Source organism: Rhamphochromis longiceps, linkage group LG14 (genome assembly GCF_057381845.1).
Source record: "Rhamphochromis longiceps isolate RC_006_pf linkage group LG14, R_longiceps_female_GT1.1, whole genome shotgun sequence".
Lineage (NCBI taxonomy): Eukaryota > Metazoa > Chordata > Actinopteri > Cichliformes > Cichlidae > Rhamphochromis > Rhamphochromis longiceps.
Genome location: NC_140570.1, coordinates 10676660 through 10703838, shown reverse-complemented (window position 1 = coordinate 10703838; position 27179 = coordinate 10676660). Strand labels below are relative to the sequence as shown.

The window sequence follows — 27179 nt, the reverse complement described above, 5'->3', positions numbered from 1 at the left end:
TATTCAAACTCTTTACGTTTTTAGGTAAGTCTTTTAATTATTTCTATAATAAAAGTTACCACCTGGGTTAAAATAAAATCAGTGAGTTGCTTTCTCAGATCAATTATGTCACATGACTGTGAATTGTTAAATGTTTGTCAGGGCAGCAAAGTACCGCTGTGACAGCCTGTTTCCTGTGTTAGCTAACATTAGATCAACTGAAGTAATCGGAGTATTTAGGAGTGATGTGGTGTGTTGAAGAACAATGCAATAAACTTTGTTTTAAACATATTTTCTCTGCATGGTTTATTTAATTTACAAGATTGACATCAAAGCATTAAATAAATACAGCAATTTACAGTAAAACAGTCTGATTCCCGTCGGAGATCGAAAGCTTTCATTTTACTTAGCTGTCTACTTTAAAACTGCATGTGGTCTCATATATACTGAGCACATGTATTACAAACTGTGTTTAAAACTGTAAACCTTTGTTTCCACTAAGGTAAGTAAGGTCCTCGAACGCTCTGGTATTTCCTGCCTGGGCCTGATTATGATCTCAAAGGTAACTGGACTGTCCCAGCTTCAAGGCAGTGAGCACTCCAAGGGGTCCTGTGAGTCTGGGAGAAGGTGGCAGTTGAAGGGCCAGCTGAAGGGAAAGAGATCCAGGGCTTGGCTGCATTGCTGCTCGGCCGAGGAGCAGACTGAGCGGCAGGGTTGGAGGACGCCGCCCTGAGGACTACACTGGGGCAGAAACATCCCACAAACCAGCCTCTGCAGAGGCTCAAAGCACGCCAGCTCCATCAGCACCTGGATGACAAAAGGAGGGGAGGGAGGATGGTTCGATGCCTGGTTTGAAACAGTTGCCAGCTACAGCTCCAGATGTCTGATGAAGCTTTTTGATGTGACTTTTACCCGATACTGTCCCAGGAGGGTGGCCGCTTCTCTCTGGTCAGCAATGGACAGCCAGATGTTGGGGAATGAGGTGAAGTTGTAGCTGAGGCCCCGACACATCTCTACTTCAATGTGCTCACAAGACGAGGCTACTTTCATGAGAGGAAATTATTCATTCAGAGAAACACTTACAAATAGAAACCACAAAACCATGGTTTCTAGAGGTGAAAAGTGGTAACATTTCTATTTGGTGGTTTTCTCAGAATATGAAGCCATCGGCAATTCCTGTTATTTCAACACTTAAGTTTCTTCCTGCTGCTTTTCATTGGCAGTGGAAACAAAAACTGGCTGTGATTGAGGTCAGAGATAAACCAGACTCACTAAAGGGAGGATAGGTGGAGTTGCCACAGCCCTGTTCATCCGCACCATCGGGGCAGTCGTTCCAGCCGTCACACAGCCACTGCTGCTGAACACACTCCCCTGTGCTGCAGGCGAACTGCCTGGGGCCGCATGTCCCTTTAAAAATAAAAAGGATGTAAAAGAGGTTTATAGAAAGCTAATGCAAAAAAAAAAAAAGTAATATTAAAGTATGAAAACTCACTGCCCAGCACAGACACAGCCTGGTATGTTACATTGAAGCCACTGTCGGCCACTCCCTCATCAGCCACAAACACCACTGTCATGTGAGGGCCAGAGGAGGTCAGCTCTGGGGGGAAGGTGGTACCACAAAACCTGGCACAAAGGGAGAAGAGACACAAAAGGTACTCCAGAAAACTGGTTGTTTAACTAGCATGAAGGTAAATGTGTTTGTCCTTAGTTACCCTCAGAATTAAAGACTGTGGCACTTCTCACCTTCCGAGGACTCTTCCAGCTCCGGTGCTGACGCTATCATGCACCTCCACATAGTCAAACTCACACACATCCTGAGTCTCCAGGCTGAAGTTTCTGAAGCTCAGCGTGATCACGTGACCCTCCTCAACAGATATATGCCATATACACAACTGGAAAACATCAGATTGGTGGAGAAAACTGCGTGGTGTGGCTGTCGGACTGAGAATGTGTTATGCATGTGGAAGTACTTCTGAATCTTTATAATTTTGTGTTTTCAATTACTATTAGGATTATTTTTCAGTTTGAATGGTTTAGAACGTAACCTGCTGGTGAGGGTAAGGCCCGGGGTGGTTTGGACTTGCCAGGTAACCATACGGCCCAATCTTCTGCCCACCGCATTCTGTGAAAAAGAAAAGAATCTCTTCAGTGGCTCCCTGTTAATCCCAGAATTGAAGTAAATCCTTCTCCGCATATACAAGGTCTTGAATAATCAGACCCCATGTTTTCTTCAAGACCTCATAGTACCATATCAACCCAATAGGGCACTTTGCTCTCAGACTGCTGGTTTACTTGTGGTTCCTAGGGTATTTAAAAAGCAGAAAAGGAGGCAGAGCCTTCAGCTTTCAGGCCTCTCTTTAATGGAACCAGCTGCCAGTTTGGATTCGGGAGACAGACACCCTATCTACTTTAAGATTAGGCTTAGCACTTTCCTTTTTGTTAAATCTTATAGTTAGGGATTGATCAGGTGGCCCTGGATCCCCCCTTAGCTACACTGCAATAGACTAGGCTAACTGCTGGGGGATTCTCTTGATGCAGATGATGGCTGCCCCTCCGTGATTGTGGTTCTGCTGGAGGTTTCTTCCTGTTAAAAGAGAGTTTTTCCTTCCAACTGTTATCAAGTGTTTGCTGGTAGGGGTTCATCTGATTGTTGGGATTTTCTCTGTTATTGCAGGGTCTTCATCTTCCAATATAAAGCACCTTGAGGTGACAGTTGTGATCCAATGTTATATAAATAAAAGTGAGTTGAATTGTGACCTTTGACCTTTCCTGTCTCTGTTTTAGTTCCATATGTGGACTCTCACCCTTGTGCTTGTGGCTGCAGTTTGCCTCGTCCATCTGGTCATGGCAGTTTGGATGACCGTCGCACACAGACACAGGCAGCAGGCAGCGGCCGCCGTCGCACATGAACTCTTCTCTGGAGCAGCTTTCTGAGAAAACACAATGTGCTAACTTGAACATTGTTGCAAAACATATACAAGAGTGAACGCATGTGCTCCCAGATGCAGGCTACTGACTGTGTCCGGGGAGTACCGCCCTGTACTGGGCAGTGAAGCCGTTGCCTGCGATGCTGCCATCAGAGTGGAAGGTGACCCACACCGTACTGCTGTTTGTGTTGGCCGTCGGTGGCGCTACGTTACCACAGAACCTGCAAGGGAGACATTTGTTTTTGATCAGTCTCATTCTTGTTCAGCTTTGGATTGAACTTTGTGCCTGAGCCATGCAGCTATAAATTCTTAAAAGGATTTGTAAGCAGGAAATGTGTTACGTAGTTAGAGGAATTTAATGAATCACGTTACGACACTGTCCAGGAATGTGAGCAAAAAGGTCAACGTGTTGATACGTACAAAATTTCCAAAAACCCTTCAGTACATGGAAACGCTTTCCAATGATGCACGGGCTTTTGGCGCCATCTATCAGCAGTTTAGTGAAACAGCATAATGCTCCTACTCTGATTGTGTATAAAAATGTTGCTTGTGGAAATATGGAGGTGTGAATGATGTTCATAAGAAGGTATGTTTCATGATCGCTGACCTGGTGACCACAGAAGTCTGCTCGATCTGCTCCCGCACCTCCACCCAGTCAAACAGGCAAGGAGAGGGTCCCTCCACAGTCAAAGAGGAGACATGAATCTGGACCAGGTAGGGGGGCGGGACCTGAATCACCCACACACACAGTGAGTTTGGGGGGTAGGACGCAGGGTGATTTGGAGAGCTGAAACTTCCTTCAGTGTCAGTTAAAACACCTCCACATCCTGAGAGGCAGAGAGAGAGAGACCTTGTGTCTTAGGTCAACAAAAAGTATTTTGGGTAGAGAGGCCAGACCTACTTGGTTCAGATGGAGGGATTCTGGCAGGTTGTGGTGCAGCTGTACTGTCCTCTTTACTTCTATTGATAGGGACTGTAGGTAAAGCTTGGGACTGTCCATCTCCTGCATGCTGCAGGCCTGAAGTGGCAGTGGTCAGCACCTGATCCTCCACTGCCTGGTTCTTTATCTCTAAATAAGGAAGCCAATACATCTGGTTCAGAAGATTTTTATGATGTGCAGTGAGAGCACTAGTCATGCTGAGAAACCTTTAAACTCCAGTATCTGTGAGTTCATGGTGTACTTTGAGGTTTTAGCATGGATCCTGGGTTTATGAAATCACTCAATACTTTTAATCAGTTTGAGATTGTGGTAATGAAGCAGTTGATGTGCAGCAGTGACTCACGTGTGAGAATGAGGACCAGCATCAGTCCTAGGGCTGCTAATAGGAGCAGGACAGCAGCAGAGACCACTACCACCCCCCAACCGCAGCCCGGAGCACGCACACGCATCACACACACACCGAAAAATCCCCAGACTAGGCCTGAAAGAAATGCATAGTACATCTGTAATCTCTTTTTCCCCCACTTTGTTTTCTTTTTTGTTTTTCAAGAACTGTATTCTGGGAAATGCATTCATTTGGAAATAAGGACATCACTGAAAACTTCCAAACTCACCACGTCTATTTAAAGTTGACATAACCCTGATGACATCACTATGATATGTTTATGGGATTTGTTTCCTTTGAGAACAGCTAAAGAAGGCATCAACTGTACACTTTTTACAACTTGAGTACAATTATCATGAGGCCACATTTACCTATATTTCAAGAAAACTGAGCTTAAGTGATAAAATGATCCCGTTAGGGTAGAGGCACAAGAAGCAGCAAGCTGATTGGCTGACTCACTTGCTCCTGGTGGTTTGATTGGCTCAGGAGTAGAAGAGGATGTCCTGAATCCCTCCACCCTCTCCTCCTTCTCCCCCTCCAGCTCAAAGGCGGGATTGCAAAAGACATTCTGTGGATGTAAAAATCAAAGATTCACACAAGTGCTGGTTTTAAAAAAAGCTTTTTTAAACTCTTCCTCTGCTTTCAAATAAAAAGCAACAAAACACACCTTCAGTTATTAGAACACACACATCTTATGGTTCCATTTCACTACTGGTCGGGTTACATGTAACATTTCATATGACACTGACCCATCATTACCTTCAGATCTGGTTAGCCAGATATCTGACTCCTTTGTGGCTAAATGTCCAGGTATGTTAACCAGCTAGTTACTGTGGAAGTTAGTTTTTGCTACAAAAAAAAAAGGATATTCTAACTGCATCACTGAAAAATTTCAAATTATTTTCTCAGAAGCTTGTGTTAATGAGTTGAAAGTTTGAGATATAAAATTTTGTTTTTCAGTAGTGTAAACAGCTTCTATATGTTATTGATTGTGTCTGATGTTTGCGTGGGAACCCTGCTCTTTGTTATAGCTATAAAGTTAGCCACTTGCTAAAAGAAAAAAAAACAGCAATGAGAAAAAGTTACAGAAACTAAACTATGACCTATGACCGGGTAAGAACTTCTTTGTGAGATTACCAGTGTGCTTAGACACTTTTCTCACATTGCTGTTTTGTAAAAATTCAAAAAAGCAAACAAATCATTATAGTATCATAAGAAATGTCCAGGAAAGAGCCAGAGTTTGCAAAGCCACACAGTGGGCATAGATATATTTGCAGTATACTCAAACAGCAAAAGTTTGTTTTCTAGACGACAAATACATGTTTCAAAGCAGAGGCAGAATGTGCAGGACAATAACTGCCAACATCGTCTCTTAAGCCTATTAGCGGCTCACTTAATGTGCAGACATTTTACACTGGACTACCTTTCTATTCTTGTTTCAACAATATTACCCAGTCTTCATCATCTGAAGTGAAACCCTTAACAGATTAATCTCCACAACAGCTGAATGGCTTTACTCTAAAGGCTGACAGCTGTGGAAAACAAGCTCGACGGCAGCCTTGAGCTGAGATTGTTTTGTCAAACCAAACTACTTAAGCTCTTAAAACTAGATTTTGATATAAGGCCTTTCTACAAATTACTAAAGTCCAAGTGATGCTGACTAAAGCACGAGATCTGAGCCTTTAGAACATTTGCCCAGTTTGGTAATCCAACTACAACCAGGAAAATTGGCGCCGTAGCTCCATAACATATCCGGTTAAAATCCAAAAACATGGGGAGTCAAAATCAACATATCCTACTCACCTTATAAATGTCTGAGGAGTCAGGGTATACAGCGACTTGGCTGAGTTCAGACATCTTTACTCTCTCAGTGCGCTCCTCTTCTTAAAGACTCCAATGTTGTTCTGAAAACATTTGGGATATGATCCTGAAGATATCCTTTTATCCGCGAGGGAATTTTAAAGATGGTCCCCTGAGTTTTCTTGTCATTGTTCACTTTTTTGCCCTGACTGCAAACCTCCACATGAGCTGTGAAAGCCTACAGCGCTCAATCCCCCAGCACAGCACAGTCCTTTGTTTAGACCCCATCAAAAATGGGGCCTAAACACTGCTAGAAATGAGAGAAAAGTACAATCAAATTCCGATCTTCAGCAGTAGAGATGACTGTGGTTGCTGTCTGTCTAGTTTATCGCAGTAATTATTATTATTTTCTTTTACGTGTGTTTGTGTGCCTGGTTAAAAAGGTTTTAGAAACTTGCTCACATTGCTGAGCAAATCCTTGTCAGGTGAGAGGACTGAGCCCTGGAGGAGGCGGGAAGAAGGACAAGGAATGCCAAAGATGGGGTTGGGGTGGAGGTGCGGGGGTCCCTGTTAAATCTCGGTAATCCCCTTAATGATGGTTTAAGCTCCTAAAATGTTTCACTGAAATGTGCACCTGCGCACAGCCGAGTGAGCAAACACACGAGAACGCTGCTGCAGAAACGGAGCAGTCTCAGTCATCTAACACGGATTCTGGGTAAGATGGCACCATAGCAACGACGGCAGCGTTCAGTGTGGAGAAGCAGGAGTGACATCTGATTGTGAGATCTGAAACTGTGTGTTGTGCCAAAAACTGATCATCTGAAAAGAAGTGATTTATGATATTTGTGGGGGTTTTTAAGGTCTAATCTCTTTCTTTTTTTTAATTAAAACATTTAAAAAACAATGTAAAAAAAATTGGTTTTAGTTTAATTGTTTTAATTAAATTGTGCTTTTTATGGACCTTCTGTGTTTTAAATATATATTTTTATTTTTTGGATCAATTATTATTATTATTATTTATTCATGTTTGTGTTTTATTATTTTATTTTATTTATTTTTCTGTAATTTTATTCTGTCCTTAATGTTTGGTCAGCATTTACTGTTTCAAAGTGCTTTATAAATACAGTTGAGAGAAAAGCCGATAAGCTGATCATTGATCAGTTTCATGATTGAAGTAGAAACAGGAGAGGGAGGGGGGAGAATGAGAGAAAAAGAGGCACCTCTGCAGCAAAGACACTCAATAACTCCAGCTTTGTGTCTTTTTCATTGTAGCTGAAGTACAGGACAAACTGTTCCTTTTCACCACAATACAAAACGCTCTGAATACCAGATGTTTCTGTTTTTTACAGGACGGTTGGCAACTCTAATAATTAACCTTATGAACAAAATAAAGTTCAACATCATTAACATCATAGCACCCACCCAGCTGTATAGAAACTCCGTCATGCTAGCTAGCACGCAGTACGGAAAAAGTCAGAATAACGAAAATAAACTCCACCTAAACTTGGTTTATATCTGACCCAGAGAGACTGCAGGTCATAACTTCTTACCTGAAGTTCAGTTCACACCGGCGGCTGCCTCGGGTCTCTCTTCCTTCTGTCCCCTTTCTCTCATCCACCTGCTGGCCTCCACCACTTACTAATGTTACTGAATCTGTGGAAGCTCTGTGATAGCCACCATACGAAGTAATGAGTAACGACCCTATCTAAATCCCAGTAACGACTAACGCGTTCCTGATTTTGGTGATAGTAACTAGTTACCGTGCTCGTTACCACAATAATAACGTAGTTACTGTAACGCCACTGGTCTATCAAAATTTAAAACAAATTTCCTCTTATGTGGATCCAATTTTTCTCAGAAACAAAGATCAGATAAAAAAAAAAATCAGGTAATTCTTTGTTTTTACACTCATCAGGTCCCAATCAGCCCAAATAGCAAAGAAAAGTTAAAAATGCATGCCATGAAAGAGTTCAGGTCTTGGGAGGTTAAATATGCTGTCACATTAATGTTGGGAGCTGTGATGCAGGGTCCCACATTGCATGCAGGTCTGGCACGGATCTGGTGTCAAGCCGGCACTGCTGGCTTGACACCAGATATGGGCCAGGCCTGGCATAGATGGCACTGTCTATGTGATGGCATGCCATATCTGGCTCAATCGTAGTTTTGTTTATGTCGCCCAGGCTCATAGAAATCAGGCCTGGCCCAGATCTGCCATCAAGCTGTCACTTCTGACTGACTGGTGTCATGGCCGGGTGTATGTCTACCAGATGTGGGCCAGGTCTGGCAATGAGGCACTATTTATGTTCCTATTTTCCAATTTTAGTTAGAAGACCCAAATGCCACGTTGCAATACTATACTGCTATGGTAGCCAACGTTTTAAATGCAGATTTGACAGGTTTGTGAGTGTACACTTTATCCAAAACCTAGTGAGGGTTTATGCACGTCTACCACAGGCTGGATGTAGCTCAGGAGGTACAGCAGGTCACCTGATTGGAAGGCTAGTGGTTCGATCCCTGGCTCCTCCAGTTTGCATGTCAAGAGTATGATAGTACTTAGGAAGCACGTCATGTTCCTTTTGCACTATTATGTTCCGGCACATGTTGTTATTACGTGGCTTGATTAAGGTACACATTAGGCTGACATCTGGAGCCAGAGCTGAAGCTGGGCCAGCACAGGACCACCAGTGTGTCTGCAGCTGGTCCATGTGTGGGCCACCAAAGGGCCATCATTCTTTGCGGTATGTGGGCCATGTGTAGGCACATTGTGTGGGCCACCAAAGGGCCATCATTCTTTGCGGTATGTGGGCCATGTGTAGGCACATTGTGTGGGCCACCAAAGGGCCATCATTCTTTGCGGTATGTGGGCCATGTGTAGGCACATTGTGTGGGCCAGATCCGGGCAATACCAGTTTTGCTATGTGGGGTGCTGGTATCTTATTTCTGAATAAAAATGTTCCAAAGTGTCACACCTTATTTACCATCCTGCAAACACAGAAACATCCCTCACTCACTTTAGTTAGGATGGATTCTCTCTCGTTTCTCCACACAGTTCTGTACATTTAATTAACGTGGACATTCATGTACGCATACCTGATATCTATGTCTGAAATGTTATCTCTTATCTAACTTATTATAATAACATGTAAATTAATATGATAATGGCAATATGGTCTCGAACCTAGAATGTTTATTCCAAACATCTTCAACATGAAACAATGGCTGATCTTTCTATGAAAGATTTTGGTCTTCCAAAGTGAGATTTATTAATTACTCAGGTAATAGCAGAGCCTGTACTGCACCTTTTTAACACTTGATTACAGTGAGTACAGTTGTGAGCAAAGTACTGGTGGTGGCACCACTGTTAAAACAATTTTTAACATTTATTTGCTACAAAAAAAAGGTTTTGAAACTTTTGAATTTCCCATGTTTGTTCTTCGCAACATCATAAGTTGCCCTAACTTAGTTATCTTAAATGACCTTTACTTAGTCTTTTTGGGCAACAAGTTTGAATAATTTATTTAAAGTTCTGGGAACTAATTCGATTTTACAGTGTAGAAAGGTGTAAAAAACAAAAAAACAAAAAACAAAAGAAAAACAACTGCAAAACAAACTTTGTGTCACTGACAACTTTTGTCCACAGCTGTACAGATTTGTTGGAAACAGCTGTTCAATCCATCATAGGCTGTGTATAAATGAGCTTATCAATAAGGTGAAACTTAAGTCACATGGTTTCTGGGAAATCATGTGGTGTAGCCATTCTACTTTGACTTTAGTTTTTTTTATTACTCATTTGAAACTCATGAAACTCCTTATACATCTTATATGACATCTCAGTTATTGGGAGCAGATGGGAGGAGTTTGGGAGGAGCCTCAATTTTATCCCACAACTTAGACATTCACATTACTCACACTCTCATTACACATACATATAGGATCTTGGGGGTGGGCACGATACACGGACTCCAAATTACCATCAGGGTGTACACCTCACCCCTGGCGTCGTTGCCCACCTCTCAATTTTAAATACACGTAGGCATTGAGGGCTAGCAGGAGGGACCGTGCGCTTACCTGCTGCTCTCTGGCAGGTAGCTCCATGCCCGCCTGGGTTTTCAATGCACCTTAGAACACACATGCATCAACACTACAATGAGCGGGTGGAGGGAGGTTTGGAGTCTTCTCTCACCCCCATTCTCTGCGGCCTGCTGGAGCGGGGGGGCTAGGAGGAGGAGTTGGCCGTCCGACTGTGGTCTGGAGTGTGGGGCCTCCCTGCTGCTGCGGAGTCGGGGCGGTCTGCCTCCCCCCACCGCAGGGAAAAGGGTAACACCACCTGGGTCTGGGTGCAGTTCCCCCCTCCAGGGGCAAGGGTACCTAGACCCGGTTCGTAGAGTACGCTTGGGGAGTGTGATCGTGTGTACAGCGTCTCTTCATGTCTGTCTCCACGTTGGTTGAGTGTGGAGTAAGTGCATATGAGAGCATGAGGGGGGGAATGGATGTTTGTATATGTGTGTGCCTGTATGTCTGTGTCTATATGTCAGGTTGGGTGTCAGACGCCACCTCTCTGGGGACATCTCGGGCCCTCCAAGGTTTGGAGGCCTATCTCCCCCTACCACCACTTCCCCTGCCAGTGGCGGACTCCCTCAGACATCGGTGCGTTGGTGGTTCTTTGTGTCCGGGGATGGGCGTCCAGGTACACACCGGCTCACTCCTTGGCGGCCGCTTGTCGGGGCCTGGAGCCTGGGGCTCGCTCGGGCCACTTCGGAGGTGGGGTGGCCCCGGCCTCTCGGCCTGGGGCTCGGTCACTCAGGCACGGCTGGCTGCCGGCGGAGCTCACGGGCGCGTCACTGCAACTCCCCCTGGCTTCTGCTCCGCGGCTGCTGAGTGAGCCCTCATCTGGGACTCTCCTCAGCTCTTTCTGGGACAGTGGCGCGGCTGCCCCTCTGTTGGTCTTCCTTGGTCTCTTGTGTTCTGGGGGCCTCTGGATGTCTGGAGTTTTGATCTCCTCCATACCTGCTTCATGCCCTGGAGGACGGGGCTGTGGCCCCCCCACACCCTCTAGCAGATCATTACATGAAGGAACCTTTTAAAAAAACACAAGCGCGTCCATGCTCACAGGTGTACACACGGGTGATCACACCCACAAACTACACCCTTTTTGGCTCCTAACTCAAAGCACACTGTGTTCTGTTGATCTTATGTGCTGCACAATAATGTTTAATATTTAGTATTTACTGTCATATTCCCATATATCATTGTGATGTTGTTTATTCTATTACTCTTGTTCTCTTCTGCTTGTTTTCTTTTTTCTTTCTCAGCAGGTGATCCAGGTGATCGATATATGCATTTTTTTCCTTTTTTTTTTCCCCTCTGCCCGTTCTGTTGGTTTTTGTCTTTTGCCCTTCTCCCCCGTCCCTCTTCTCAGCTGTTTCTCTTTCCCTCTTTCTTTATCCCCTTCTTTCCCCCAGTCAAGTCTGTCCCGTATTCAGCAAGTGAAAATAAACTAAACAATAAAAGGTGAATCAAATGGACCATTACGGCAAGGCTGGGATGGTCAATTTGGTAAAGTAAATCCGTTGGGCATTGTCAAGTGTTCTCTGACTGTGAGGTGCCCACACTTGAAAAAGACCAGACTTTGAATTTCACTCAACTTTATTTTGACCAGGTAGATAGGTAGGTAGCAGCAGCAGAGACTTTCTGAAGTGGTGGAGGTGGGAAAGCATCGGAGCCGCTTGCCAGCCGAGATGTGGAGGGTGTCGTTGTGGGAGCTGCCAGCCAGGGGGTAAAGAAATGACGCTTGCAGAAGAGAGGGAGATGGAGATCGTGAGGAATGGCCTGACTTACTCAACTGGAGTATGGAACGCCAGGACTGCCATAATGAATTAATTAAATACACCATTAAATAATTAATTAAATGTGGCAATAATTAATTAAAATTGGAATTAATTAATTAAATAAATAGTTATGATATATGTAATTAATTAATTATTGACACATTTAATTAATTATTTATGTATTTCACGTTTTAATTAATTATTGACACATTTAATTAATTATTGACACATTTAATTAATTATTGACACATTTAATTAATTATTTAATGATATATTTATTTATTTCATTTTGGCAGTCCTGACGCCTGGCTCTCATCATGAAATAATTTTATCTGTCAGCCTCACCCATCAAACTCAGGGGGCGGGGTTAACGCTGATCGAGTCAAAACCATTGCTTTGGCCTGGTGGCCATTGTTTCTAGCACACAACAACCGGCATGTGGAAGCTAACAGAACTGAGCTTTGAAAAACCCTGTTTGTGTGTTACCAAATACCGTTTTAATATTTTTTTAGCCGAGAATGTAGTGGTTTAATCTTCATGTGTCTGGTCGGTTTGTCAAGATACAGCCTCTTTGCAAAAGTGTTTCGATGATTTCGGAGATGTCGTCCCAGTCTCACGGCAAAGCGTGGGATAGACCCGCTCGCCTCGCAAGCAATCCCACCGACAAAGCGCAGGCCCCGGTACACAGCTGTAGTAACCCCCGCTGACTTCTTTTACTGAGGTTATATTTATCGGTGTTTTATTTCCTGATGTTCTTATGTGTCCTACGTGTTTCAGTCGCCAATTCTGAATTATAACTAACATTAAAAACATGTTTAAGGAGGAGAGAGAGCAAATAAATCTGTTTAACATCTGATCTTTGGGTTTTTGTTCAGTAATCAGCGTGACCTGTGTATAAACACATAAAAGAGATAACGTTGGTGTTTCCGTCATGTAGTAACTGCTGGCTTTAACTGTACAAAGGTTGTTCGACACTATGAAACACATACAGACTTCATGATGTTCGGCTAATATTTTTATTGTGAATATTAATCATGCTGACCTCGCTCTGTACACCACGCAGCGAGGTCAGCATATCCACGATATCCTCAGCTCCATGAGTTAACACAAAGTTTCCCAGCTGACTATCTAACTGCCAACTATTCCAGAGACGTGAAAATATACAGCATAAAGAAAAGTGTAAGAGACTCAGCAGCAGATTAGAATAACAGTTATACATTTAATAAATCACCAAATGAATCCAAGAAACGAGCAAACCTGTTCCGACAATTTGAATTTGTATTCCCTCAGCTGCAGACTCGCTGCTGTTTAAATGTTTGAAAAGGAAGATTAGATATAAACAAACGTCAAACATAGACTCAGTCTGCCTTCACATTTGATATGAGGCCAGCACGTATAGTGGCCTCAGCAGGCTATTACTGAAATACACGTGCTATATCATAAACTATGATATAAACAGGGAGGTCCTATTAACATGTTTAGTTTTAAAGGACACCTTCCTGCCTTTAGTCTCATTCATGAGCAGTATTCGTTTTCTTCTAACATCCAGAAGTCTGCACAATGTGTTTCATAGTTTGTAACAAGCCTTTGACAGGTAAACATAACATGACCGAAAAAGCAAAAAAAAAGAAAAAAAAAAAAGAGAGAGAGAGAGAGAGAGAGTGTTGACATAAGAAGAGAAAATGCTCTCAATTATGGAGACAGGCAAATGGTTCATTTATGTTTGATGTGTGTTTATTCCTCCCTAAATATCGTCGGTGAAGTTCGCCATGCACGTCAGATTTTCCTGCGCATTTTTATACCTCTGCCAACAGAGAGAGAAAAAAAATCACATTCTAACAGACAGCTGGTGCTTAGAATACAGTTGAATAACTATTAAAAAACAGATGATATTTAGATGATAGTTCAGTCTAACACATGTGCCAGTGAACCATTAAACGTCTGTGAAACTATGCAGTTATGAAACGTAACTTTAACCTCAGCCAAACCGATTTGCTCAGTTGTAAATAAAACAGCGAAGTAAACGTGACCCGACAGACAGAACCTGAGTGAATGAAGTCCAGCGTTTAACCACTGAGAGCTAAAACTCAGCTGAGGTTTGAAAGCTGTGTGCCGGTGATTGGACATCAGCCGCTGATAAAGCTGGCTCGCCTATAAAGTGCTCTGTAAGGAAACGAGCTCCAGCAGCTCTGCGCTCGGGGAAAACACTATATTTACTTATCTTGTGCAGAAAAATGCGCTGACATTGCGTTATATCGAGCACCGGCTGCCCAGTTAAACTGTGACTATCACCAGGTAACTAGGTGTGTTTCTTGAATTAGCAGCAGGTGTTAAACAGCTGACAGATGAGGAGGAGGATGCATGCAGGTAAACTGAGGGTCTGCTGAGCTGATCGCTGGTTTCGTGAGAAAAATGTCAGCTCGTTCTTTATGTTACAGAAGCACAGAGACACAAGACCAGGCGGAAAGAGACGATCGTTCGGTGAAAATGAGAATCTGCGAATGCAACATGTGGAACACGGAGAGTGGAATATGTAAACAAACCGGTTAACGTAACCCCCTCGGTGCACTCTGCATGCTAACTGTTAGCAGAGCTAGTGAAATCTCTGAAAACATCTGAGCACTTTTGCAAGCATGTTCTATGTTGACAACCTGACCAGACATACGGCGCGACATTCGCGGCTAAAACACTGTTAAAAGTGTAGCTGGTGACAGAAAAACGGGGTATTTTAAAACTACACCACCACCATTGCTGCTTGTGATTTGATCTGCATTCTGGGATAACTGGCTGCCCCAAGTCTACATAAGCAATCGATTTTCTAGGATCGACCTGTTTTGACTTACTTTGCACGGCAACCAATCAAATGTTAGAGAAGCTGCATGGGCAGCGTTAACCCCGCCCCCTGAGTTTGATGGGTGAGGCTGACAGATAAAATTATTTCATGATGAGAGCCAGGCGCCAGGACTGCCAAAATGAAATAAATAAATATATCATTAAATAATTAATTAAATGTGTCAATAATTAATTAAATGTGTCAATAATTAATTAAAATGTGAAATACATAAATAATTAATTAAATGTGTCAATAATTAATTAATTAAATGTGTCAATAATTAATTAAAATGTGAAATACATAAATAATTAATTAAATGTGTCAATAATTAATTAATTACATGTGTCATAACTATTTATTTAATTAATTAATTCCAATTTTAATTAATTATTGACACATTTAATTAATTATTTAATGGTGTATTTAATTAATTCATTATGGCAGTCCTGACGTTCCATACTGGAGATGACCACAACAGTGAACCGCATTGGCATGCCAAATACCCATGGGTAGAAGATCCAGCAACCTTGCCAAATAACAGGAGAGCAGTAGAAGCAACATTCATCAGAACCGAGATGAAGCTATCTAAAGAACCTGAATGGAAGAAGGCCTATGCTGCACAAGTTCATGAGATGGTAAACCGCAGAGCTGCAGTGAAGCTGTCCAAAGAAGTCCTGCAGAGTTGGACTGGGCCAGTATGGTACATAAGCCACCTCATCGCGCCAAATCCACACTCTGTCTCTACCCCAGTGAGGTTGGTGTGGAACAGCAGCCAGAAGTACAGAGGCCTCAGCCTGAATGACATCCTCATCAAAGGTCCTGATGTCCTGAACCCGATAAGAGCTGTCCTGCTGAGGTTCCGAGCTGGTGTCTACGCCGCCCTTGGTGACGTCCGCAAGATGTACAACTCCGTCTGGCTGGAAGATCGAGAAGTCCACTTGCACAGATTCTTGTGGCGTGACACAGAAGATGCAGACATAGAAGACTATGCCATAACAAGAGTCAACATTGGAGACAAACCTGCTGGTTGCATAGCCCAAGTCGCCATGAGAGAAACTGCAAACCTACCTTCATTCAGTCACTTCACAGAAGAGAAACGTGTGCTGGAAGAAGATGCTTATGTCGATGACATCCTGACATCACACAATGACCTCGACCATCTGAGACGCCTAACAGCCAACATTGAGCACATCCTGAGAGCTGGAGGATTCTACATGAAGCCTTGGGTCTACTCCAGTCAAAGTGGGAGGGAGGAGTCGAAGAAAGAGTTGCCTCGATCAGAGCCAAAGACTATGATCCTGCCGAACCAGCTGACGGAAGATGACAACAAAGCCCTTGGCCTTGGCTACACCATCAATGATGACAAGCTTCATGTCATGGTTGCAGTGAACTTCTCAAAGAAAAGGAGGAAAATGCGCCTTGGTCAAGACCTGCTCAGAGAAGAAGTCAGAGAGCAAACACCTGATCCACTCACCAGGCGAGAACTGCTAAGCCAAGTCTCCGGCCTATACGACCCACTCGGTCTAGTGACTCCCGTCAAACAAAAGGGTGCCATCCTGGTAAGGAGAGCTTTCCAAGAAGCAAAAGTAAAGCACTGCCTCGAAGACACATGGGACGCAGCCTTGTCTGAAGGTCTCCGAGAAGACGCTATAAAGCTTCTGGAAGAGTATGCTGACCTGAAGAAACTGCATTTCACTAGAGCCCTGACTCCACCAGATCCTTGTGCAGAGCCCAGTGCCATCACGTTCTCTGACGGCAGTGAACATGCATATGGTGCAGTGATGTACCTTCGCTGGAGCTGCAGCCATAGTGTCATTGTGAGACTAGTAGAGTCCAAAGCCAAACTGACGCCTCTCAATCACAAAGGCGATCCTGTTAAAGCAGAGATGTGTGGCGCAGTCTTTGCTGCCCGTCTGAAGACCTACTTCCAGAGACACTGCAGAATCCAGGTCAAAAAATGGTACCACCTCGTTGACAGCCAGACCGTCTTGGGTGCAATCCAGCGTGAGAGCTACGGTTTCCAGACCTTCTTCGCAAACCGCGTTGGTGAAATCCAGAGTAGCACTGATGTCCAAGATTGGTGGTGGATTCCTGGGTCAGCAAACATTGCAGACATTCTCACCAGAGGGGCCAGTCCAGATGCCCTAACCGAGGACTCCGAGTGGCAGTCGGGCCCAAAGTTTCTCCAACTTCCTGAAGATGAGTGGCTGAAGAAATCCGCCGGAGAAGTCGCTGCCCAAGCTCGAGAAAAGGTCACAAAGCTACAGAAAAAGACTTTTGTTGCGGTCCTTACCAGAGTCCACATCAAGGCAGCTCAGGACTCAGCACACGTAGAGTCGAGAAGACCACGAGGAGTAGCAACCCAACAGCTAATCGACGAAAGGCGATTCAGCAACCTGAGAAGGCTGATTGGGACCGTGGCGTGGGTCTGGAGGGTTGCCAAAAAGTTCATGAGATCCAAGACCAGAGACCAAGAAAAGTGGGAGGCAGTACCATCTTTGGGTGTCCTCACAGTCTGCGAGAGACGAGATGCTTTTCGAGACCTTTGCCTAGCAGCACAAGAGGGCGTCAACTTCCCAAGCACCACAACAGACAGACTAGTTGTTTACAGAGACCAAACAAGTGGACTTCTAGTCTGTGGTGCTTTCTTTGCCTTTAGACAACAATTCTGATGGCAAAAGAGCTAAACGGGACAGGCAAAAAAAAAAAAAAAAAGATTAAACAGTACAGCATGGATACGGCTTTACTCCAGTCTTAACCCTAAAGATAGAAACTGAGTTTTCAATTCCAGAAAAATAAGCAACTTTCACTCTAAAGCCTTTACTGTTTGTGTTGCAGCTAAAACCACTTTAAGAATAATACTGGAACAAATTTAGGTTACACTGGATTTTGGACTGCAGACAATCTATATGTGATAGCATTTCATGTTGAAATAAGTTCGGGCTTTGAAATACTGCTATTAAATAGATTAAATGGTGCTATAAACAATATTTTTTAAATGCAAACAGAATATGGATAAAAAAGTTTTGGTTCATAATTTTTATCAACACATCTTTACCACCAAACTCATTATAACTGGGTCAGCTGGGAGGAGTTTGTGAGGGGCAGACCTTTCATCAAATACTGATATCTGATCAGTATTTAATGATACTGATCTCTATATAAAGAACAGTGTCTTGTAGGATTCATAAGAAGGCAAGTGGAACTACAAAAAACGGAGGTGAGTTAATTATTATTTGGTAACATTTCTGTTGTGTGTGTGTGTGTGTGTGTGTGTGTGTGTGTGTGTGTGTGTGTGTGTGTGTGTGTGTACCTGTGTTTTGCCATCCCTAGTTTCTCTTCCAAAACTGTAAAAAGATGCATCAGAGCCAGCAAACCTGCAGCAAAGATAATTAATCACCTACATAATGTGATCTTCATTCAGTTCTTCTTCCTGACATCATCACCTTGTGTCTGTTGGTAAAACCTCAAAATCCCATCCTTTCGTGAACCTCGGGACCAAAAGTGGTCCCGCCCCAAAAGTGCTCTAAAAATGTTATATATCAATATTTTTTTCTACTTTAAATTAGTCAGTCTTTTAAAACTACTTCTGCTTAAAATATCCATATCAACTTTTAATTATATTTTCATTGTTTTAACCCTTTAAATCCCAGTTTTATTACATGAGCGCCCTGTTTTTTTAGCCCCAAAAAACAAAAAAACTAAATATTTTCCAAAAAAAACATTTGAAGTAATATTTGTTTGTTATTATAATTAGGCCTTTAGATGGACTAAAGATTGGCACCAACAGTCATTTCGATCGCCTTTTATTTTTTTTCCAGGAGCGCATTTCATAAAATGCACACTATCGACCACGCCCAAAAAGTGCTATAAAAAATTTATATATTAATATTTTATTCCACTTTAAATTAGCCAATCTTTTAGACCTACTTCTCCTTGAAATATTCATGTCAAGTTTTAATTACATTTCGCGGATTTTAACCCTTTATATCCCGGTTTCGTCACATGAGCGCACTGCTTTTTTTGCCCCAAAAACATAAAACATAAAACATAAAATATTTTCCAAAAAAACCATTTGAAGTAATATTTTATTGTTATTATAATTAGGCCTTTAGATGGACAAAAGATTGGCACCAACATTAATTTCGATCCGGTTTTAATTTTTTTTGCAGAAGCCAAAAATGTCCCCAGGCGGCGCTGCTGCTCCTGCTCCCCCGGGGAGGAGTGCCTCTGCCGCGGGTGTGTTTCGCGCAGCGCCGGAGCATATGGTTCGGTTCCCGTGTCTGCAGCACACACTTCCGCTACCACGTGAAAACAAATACGTCATTTCCTGTTGATTAAAAAAAATTAATGCACCCTCAAACGATCCTAAGGTCAGAAAATGGTCCGGAACGAGCAGCGGGCCAAGCTGCTGCTGTACGCGGGAAATTAGTCTGCCTTTTCCAGGTATCTGTCTCGAGCAGGCCGCTGGAGAAGGTGTGTATGTTCCAGCAGGCGTCACATGTGGAGCAAGGGCGCCACCCGGTGGACAAATAAAAAAATTACAACTCTAAGGCCTGTAGTCCAAAACGAAACCTAAGCTGGAAACCTGACGATCCCTTTGACCGTAATTTTTCTGGCGTGAAAAATAGCGTTTATAATGGGTTTCAATGGGGCACAAATCGGCCACGAGGTTCGATAGTGGATGTATGCCTTTTATTCAGCCATTTAAGCTCATTTAAAAAACTCAGACTGAAATTTTAAAATAAAATGGGAAAAAAATACATGTTTGAAAATTTGGCTATACTCCATTAAACACAGTGGAAATGGCGTGGAATTAAAAAACGGAAAGGCCACGAAATGGTCCCAGGTTCTACCAAGGGTTTTAATGAATCAATGGTACAGAAGTGGAGGAAGCAAGAAGAATGAGTTTAATAAAGTTTGATTTATCTGACTGCTTTGTTTCGCTTAATGTGCCTTATAATCCCGTGCACCTTATGGTCCGAAAAATGCGTACTGCACACTGCAGTTTAATGTTGCAAAGCACCTCTTTTTAACTTCAGTGGATATTATACATGGTTATACTCAGTTTTTTGGGCCGGATTGACTTGGTGCAATCCTTTTAGACTCAGAACTTCTCAGTGTTCCCTATAAGTGAATTTCTCCCAAGCCAATTACAATCATGGAGAAACACACTTTGCAACTGTTTACAATAATAATATTTTATAGCGCTTTAAACCTCAATCTTTCAGGCCTGGTTTAAAGAGCTGATTGTTAAATCATGAACTCCCAAAATATCAACATATCACCACCGGTGGATCACACCTCTCAGATTTTCTCCTCAGTGCACTGTAACAAAAACAAAAACAGACATAACCAACAAAATACTACTAAAATAACACAAACTAGGGCCCGTTGCAGACATGTCCAGCATAAAGCTATCCCTCTCTCGCTTACGAGAAAGAACACAAGCCAAAGCTCACTGATAACATCAAGCTAGCGCTAAGCAAAACCAAAAAATCAACCAGAAATTCACAGGAACGTTTTGCTTCCTGCCGGGACAATATTGTGTGGGAATGAGAACCTCAGGTGCCGTAACTCCTTTTGTTCCTCCTTGAATTAGATCTCAATCACAGAAAATGCCGTACTCCAACCTAAACTTACCCTATTAATTCATCATCTTCACTCTGTGCCACTGTTCCTCATCAGGGCTGTGTGAAGCACAGCAAAGAATTCAGTCAAGGCCTTGAGCCATAAACAGACATCACGCACAGACATTGTTTTCATAACCAAACCGTTTTAGACCTTATTCCTAAAATCTACACAAATGCCCTCTGAGTGACATATAACACATTCTAAGTAATCAATGGTAATCAATGGCTCCTTATAAAATTATGCATCTGGATGTTTGTGTGCAGCATTTTGCATATCAGCATAAGCAAAGCATTATTCATTGCATCAGCGTGTATGTGTGTGTGCGTGTGGATCACTCTTCATTGCACAAGCGTGTGCATGTGTATGTGTGTGCATCACTTCTCAGTGAATCATCATTCCCATGTGTGTGTGTGCGTGTGTGTGTGTGTTTGTGTGTGTGTGTGTGTCATTTCTCACTCACTCAACGAGTGCCCGTGTTCATGTGTGTATTTCACTTCATTCTGAATCTGTGTATTTGGAGACGTGTGTGTGTGTGTGTGTGTGTGTGTGTGTGTGTGTTTGTTCATCACTTTCCTGTTCTGGTGTTCTGGGTAAACCACGGCCTGAAGCATGCCCTGGGGTCCTGCCCTCCTCCTTTTCAGTTTGTTTGCGACCATTGCTGCTGCTGCTGCTCAAAGTTCTGTCCGTCCTGGTTCTGACCCCAATTGGGGCAGTCCTTTCTCCAGTGTCCATGCTCACCGCAGGTGAAACCTGCATCTTCTCCTGTGTTTTTTTGTCCATTCTGAGGTGCCTTCTGACCTCAGTTACTCCTCCTGTCTCGGTCACGCCCTTTTTGCCGCCCGATCATCCGTGTTGGTCCATCACTGTCCTGCACAGTGTGAATGCAAAGTTACCAAGGTCAGCATTCTTTTGCTCGGCCTTACTTTTCCTCTGGGCTTGGCGGGCGTCTCGTCACAGCTGAGCTCTGTCAGCTGACGCAGTCTGGGAATTTTCCCCCGTGTAGTGAAACGGGCCTTAGGTTTAGTGCTCTCCGTCTCGTCTGCATGAGATCACATTCCTGCAGGTCTGTTGACATTCTCAGGTCGTTGTTGTGGGTCCAGCTGTTGCAGCATTTGGTCAGTGTCACATATGGGGGAGAGCAGGAGTCCAGTCAGCCTCGGCTTTCAGGGCCGGCAAAGCAGCCTGTAATTAAACATAAAGAGAAAAACAAAAAACAAAAACAGACAAAAAACAAAAGCAAACGAACAGGAAAATGATGTTGTGTTGGCTGTATTTCAACGAGAGGGGAGAAACACCGGGACCAGGCCCTGTGTCAGCCTTCTCTCCCCCTTTTTTTGTTTTTTTTTCCTCTCCCGATATAATCAACTCCTAACCCACCAAGTTGACAGGACAACATGCACCTGTTAAAATTCTTAAGATCATGTTTAAAAGCCCAAAAAGAAATTTTCTTTCATTCAGTAATCACTTGTAATCAATCAGCAGAAAACATGTCACAATTTGAATCTTTTAACCCCTAAATTTGTTGTGTCTTGCCTGGTTGGTTAGACCAGTGTCCCCTTTTTTTTTTTTAGTTAAATTGTTGTCCTGCAACCCAGAGGGTTTCTTTGTCAGTAATGTATAGACTTCATCATTTAAGTATGTTAATTTTTCTTTAACCTTGCTGGAAAATCTTCACGTGTTCATGAGTGTAAGCTGTTTCTTCATTGCGTGTATGTGCATTTGTATAAAAGCAGGTTAATTTTAACTTTTTCTCAAACTAGGCGTTACCTTAAAAGGAGCCTTTCTCTCAGATTTCTCTGCTTGTGTGTTTTTGTTTCACCTTTTTGTTGTGATGCTCCGGACGCCTTCCCAACCTCCACAAGTCCGTTGGCCCCAATTTTATGAGTTAAAAACTTCTCTTAATTCTCTCCTTGCTGCTGTCTGTTTCACAGCTGCTGATTCGTGCTGGGTGTGGTTCCCATTACCTATAATTTTGCTTCGGCCGCTGTGCTTGTGGGGGCAGTTGGTCCAGGTCCGCAGCTTCCTGTATTAACACACTAAGAGATTTATTTTAATTTCATTTTCATCACTTTTAAACCGATAAGCAGGCAACACGCCTACCTCGACAGCGTAAACTGCACGCCAGTCTCCCAACACATTCCTCTCTCTACTCCTCCATAAGTCTCCACTACACACCTCTTACTATCTCTCCTTTTTATTTTTATTACACCACAGAGTAATACACCCAATTATGCCCGTCTATCTCTATGTGGCTCCAAATTCCCTCTTTATTTTAATTTCTCACTCGTCAGGGGACAGGCACACAACAATTTTAACCACTGAAACGAGGAATTTTAACCTTTTTATTTCTTTACTAATCTATGTACCTAAAATTTTACTTTGTATTATGACCGCAGCCCTTAAAACTCGACTGACGCCACAAACCACCGTCAAACCTCTATCCAATGTACTAAAATTAGCACCAACCACTACTGCACTTCACGGCCGCACCACCGGAACACGGCCGTATCATAAACCAAACCTACGGACGTGTTTCGCTCTCGCGTTGCCAGCGTTCAACTGCACCGTGAAGCCAGCATCTGCTTTTCCTTAAATCAACTTCTATTTCATAGCCGGCAAAAGCCAGGACGTCACTGACACCATAAACAAAATAAACAAACCTCGACTTCAATGTACTGGACTAATGGCCGCGTCTTCAGAAGAAATTCTAACGTATTATTGCTACAGAAGCCAGTATTAGACAAAATTAAATGTGGAAGGTAAAGTGGCTGCAACTAGTCCAACGTAGTATGTTATTAGTATCTCGGTAGAAGCAGTTTACTGCAACTAGTCCAACGTAGTATGTTATTAGTATCTCGGTAGAAGCAGTTTACTTAACACACTGGAATTCAGCCTCAACTTATGTTGTTAGTATCTTGCGCCAAAAACCAGACACCGACAAATTTACTGTGAAAATACATGTGACTCAGCGAACAGATTAATTTGGAAAGCCCAATATGCACATTTGGTATTTATAATACAACAGGCTGTGCTTACCTTTCTGTTTTAGGCCGGCCTTCTGTTCACCTCGCCCCACGATCTCACCAAAAAGCCAAATCTGCACTTCCTCAGCACACCAAAGATCCGGGTCACACGGCACCAAGTTGTTGAAATCTCCCAATTCTTTGAATCTTTGGGCTGAAGGAAGGACAATACTCGGTGTATAAATGCTCAATCAACAATCATTTATTTCCATAGAATTCAACACTTATGAGCATTTAAGCCATCATGATGGGGAGAGCTGCATGCAGAGGGTCACAGCAAGTCTCAAAATGGTGACAGGTTGCTCAGCTTTTTATAGTCTCTAGTGGCCCCCATCTAGTCGTAAAAGCCAAAACATCACATTCTTTCTCTGTTACAGCTCCTAAGTTATGACCTCGGCAGTTGTCTCTCCGCTTTTCTGTAAGGTGGGGGTATGGAATGTGGTCTGTCTATCTCCCCTGTCTTAGACACAGAGTCTCCTGCTTACAATCTTCTCTTCATGATTCAACAATTAAGCATGTAATACATTCACAGCAGATCAAGGATACAGAGTGATGCACACTTATCTAATAAACTAATCAGTGAATATGTTCTTTTAACTCAAAAGTATAACGAGAACTAAACTACATACAGCTCACACACTCTATATTAAAGGGTATAATATGATCTACAGCAGTATTCTAATTCAACTACTTTGATTACATATATAAGGTAACATATAATAACAGAATAATATCACAATATGTCAGCCCATTTCTACTGGAAATGCCTTTTGGTTAAACTTTCAGCAAGGAATTTGCATTTGCACTGTTACATTTTTATAAAGCTTTAATGTACATAAAAACCAGCTTCTTGTTTAAGTGAAAATAAATGGAAGGTTGTCTTTTTGCGCTAGTAATGTTGTGGAGTTGTATTTTGTCTCGCATCAATTATATCGTCGGTTATATCGTTATCGCAAATTTTCAAATATATATCGTGATAAATATTTTTGGCCATATCGCCCTGCTCTATGCACGACCCCCCCATCCCCTGGAAATGAAAGAAATAGCTCCATGGGGTGTAATCCCGATGAGGTATTTTATGGTCTGTGTACCCTTGTAATGAGAGTATGTTTGTGCGCGTGCCTTTAAATTAGATGGTCTTTCTGTTCGAATCTCAAAACAGTCAACAATGATGGCTACTCGTTTTCCAAAAGTTTCAGTAAACTGTGGAGGCATTGTCGCCTGCAGACAGTGCCTCTCAGGCCAGTGCACCAGTGCTCCTAAGTGGGCATACAAAACATCAATGGTATCGGTGAAGACAGAAGACTGTTTTGTGCGACACATGGAATAGATGACAAAGATGCTGGACTGGAAGATCAAGTCTCAGACGCATTAGTGTGAGTAAGAGCATTTGGAAACCTGTCAGTTTCTTCGATATTGGCAGGAAATCTTTGACAGTGTTGAAGAGGGACATCAAGACAGCATAACAATGTAGTCCAGTGTAATATCTTACTTTTTCGGTATCGTCCTTTAAGAAAGTTTCATTCAGCTCTGTCTTTTGCAACTGTGCTCGAAGCAGTCTGTTCTCCTCCAACAGCCGGTTTATTTCTGCTCTGCCCTGTTGACTGCACACACAATCCTTCGTCTGCCCTTCAGCTTCCGTGACGCTGTCACTCCCATCACCACTGTCCACATTTGCAGCTGGTACGTCAACCTCCACTTGTCCAACACAACTGCTGTCCACTGCCTCCATGACATGGTTGTTGTTCTTCTGTCAGACCTTCATCGATCATCAAGCCTGTAAGATAAAAAATAGTGCATAGACTTAAGGTTAATGTACACCAATATTCCAATGACAGGTGTGTGATTCATCTTTAAGTTATGTGCGGATTAGTGTACCATAAGAGCAATTTAGTATGTTTTCAGAGGGGGGTGTTTACCTGCAATGGGTGCTCTTTTTTGCTTCCGTTGCATACGCCTTGCGTGCCGGTCCGAGTCTGACACAGGTTTGTCGTCGTGCCCCATGTGCAGTGTTGGTGCCCAGTCTGGATTTGTTACATCCATTTCATATGCTGGTTTGCCTGCAATAATGCCAAATCAAAAGCTACTCAGTCGACATGACGTGGTTCTGCAGCATCACACATTAGCATGTTTTATCTCATTATCTATGACCGCAGCGCATTGAAAAAAAAAAAACACTAAAAGCCTTTTAGTTTGGTCCTTTTACAGCATCCTGCCATGCGATTACATTTGTTCCTGACCACCGAGAACACTCACGTTAACTTTTATCGAGTGGAAAAAAAGTTAGCGTGTTTATATTGTGCTAACATAGCTGTGTTGCTAGCGGTCACGTAGCACATCATTATATACCAGCTAGCCCAACTTCAGTAACCCTACAAATGTCACTGCTGTTTAGTTTTCTGTCTTCATTTATGTTGGAAGTGATAAGAAAGCTGTACGTTTTAATTTGTTTCCAAAACCCCGCAGTCAGGACATGCTATATTGTATTTAGATAGAAGCTAGCGAGCTAACTTGCTGCTAACTTCTAACTCATATGTCATAAATTCCATTTTCATGGATGCCTGGATGTTTAACTCAGTTGTTACACCTGGTAGAGCAGAACGCTGATAATTTTATTAAAGATGAAAGACTTAAGACAGTGTTTTAACTCTCAGTAATGCCACAGTGATCATTTGATATATGGACCTGCAGCAGAGTTTAGGCCCAGACACGGCTAGTGACGTCAGACTGAACAATCGGATAGTGATATGAATTACTTTAGAACTCACCGGAGAGAAAATGCCGCGAGCAAACCAACAAAAAGCTGGGGATTGCACGGAACTCGATATCCGCTCGTCTCACCGCTGCAATCCATGCCTGGCGTCTTTGTTTGGTGATATCGGATACATGGGATCCCTCACGTTGCCGCCAGGATGGAAAACGATGAAAAGATTAATCCAGTTTCTTGCCTTCACGATCGTGAGCTCTAACGTTGCAACCGACTACACAACACGTACCATAGCTGAAGCTGTATCCTTTGTCTGGCCTACTGTGATGGCGGCGGGGGGCGTGGCCCGCCTCATGTAACGTCACGCTCCAAAGCCCTGTGACGTTTCTGTGTTCTGTGACGTTGTCCCAAAGACGTTGTCCACCTCTGTTGGAGGGAGTAATGTGGGTGACTGTGTAGTGTAGTTGGTGTAATAGTTTTCGACTCCACACAGTCACTGCTTTGCTGTGCTTCTGCAGCGTATCCAGTAATGGTGACAAATCCTCCAGCGTTGCAATAGGAAGCTGCTCTTAAGCGCAGAAAGAATTGTTTCCAGGGATTTCTATTTGTATCCAGCTTGGCGTGCAGGATCCTTTGTGTAATCTATGCTTACATATGTATTTTACACACAGACAATGTGAAAAATACAACACATTGCTATGGATTGATGCTGAAAGTGCTAATTGCACTAAAAAATTTAGCTGAAAAAATAACACCAACTAAATAGATAAGCATGTCTGTTAACAAAAAAAACCCAAACGCTTTACCCAACTGGGGTTTTTCAACTACCTCAGGGACAAAGCTTTACCAAAATCTTCCAACTCAGACCCTGTGACAAGGTCTGTGAAAACCACGTTTTTATGCCTGAAATTCTACAGTACTACACTCCCACCAGATGAGCTCATGCAGCCTGTCACGAACCGGGACATACAACCATGACAAAACAGGAGATGCACACACAATTTATTGTGTTATTAATTTAGATCAACTGTGCTAATATAGTATACCAAAATGAAAACAATAACTCAAATTTCTCATGTACACTTTCTACAGAGGCACCATCGAGAGCATCCTGTCGAGCTGC

At 42.9% G+C, this 27179-nt stretch overlaps 1 protein-coding gene and 1 long non-coding RNA gene across 12 annotated transcripts; one reads left to right on the top strand and one right to left on the bottom strand.

Annotated features, from left to right (window-relative positions):
* Positions 1-93: 93 nt before the first annotated feature.
* mfrp (membrane frizzled-related protein) lies at positions 94-25493 on the bottom strand. Of its 11 annotated transcripts, none has more exons than XM_085380308.1 (16): positions 25269-25493; positions 23363-25126; positions 18006-18069; positions 6035-6341; positions 4691-4799; positions 4190-4327; positions 3808-3975; positions 3514-3733; positions 2997-3127; positions 2784-2909; positions 2025-2101; positions 1723-1871; positions 1472-1602; positions 1252-1386; positions 892-1022; positions 94-786 (listed from the first exon to the last, which is right to left on the bottom strand). In XM_085380308.1, exons 4-16 carry the CDS (start codon positions 6086-6088, stop codon positions 562-564), a joined length of 1794 nt encoding a protein of 597 aa, XP_085236434.1. In that variant the 5' UTR covers positions 6089-6341; positions 18006-18069; positions 23363-25126; positions 25269-25493; the 3' UTR covers positions 94-561. The 11 variants fall into 11 exon arrangements, with proteins under 11 accessions (XP_085236434.1, XP_085236436.1, XP_085236438.1 ...); XM_085380310.1 differs by having other exon boundaries at positions 6035-6338; XM_085380312.1 differs by having other exon boundaries at positions 24842-25126.
* On the top strand, positions 8665-9629 carry LOC146653678 (uncharacterized). Its single transcript, XR_014907225.1, has 2 exons — positions 8665-8788; positions 8907-9629. It is a non-coding gene; the product is annotated as an uncharacterized LOC146653678 (long non-coding RNA).
* Positions 25494-27179: the final 1686 nt, after the last annotated feature.

What these genes read in the sequence shown, in the direction of transcription:
- mfrp (XM_085380308.1), bottom strand. Translation starts at nt 6,088, where the DNA reads ATGTCTGAACTCAGCCAAGTCGCTGTATACCCTGACTCCTCAGACATT. An exon ending in AATCCCTCCATCTGAACCAA is followed by an intron (nt 3,734 to 3,807) that starts GTAGGTCTGGCC and finishes TCTGCCTCTCAG; the next exon opens with GATGTGGAGGTGTTTTAACT. An exon ending in CTGCAGCCACAAGCACAAGG is followed by an intron (nt 2,102 to 2,783) that starts GTGAGAGTCCAC and finishes TCTTTTTCACAG; the next exon opens with AATGCGGTGGGCAGAAGATT.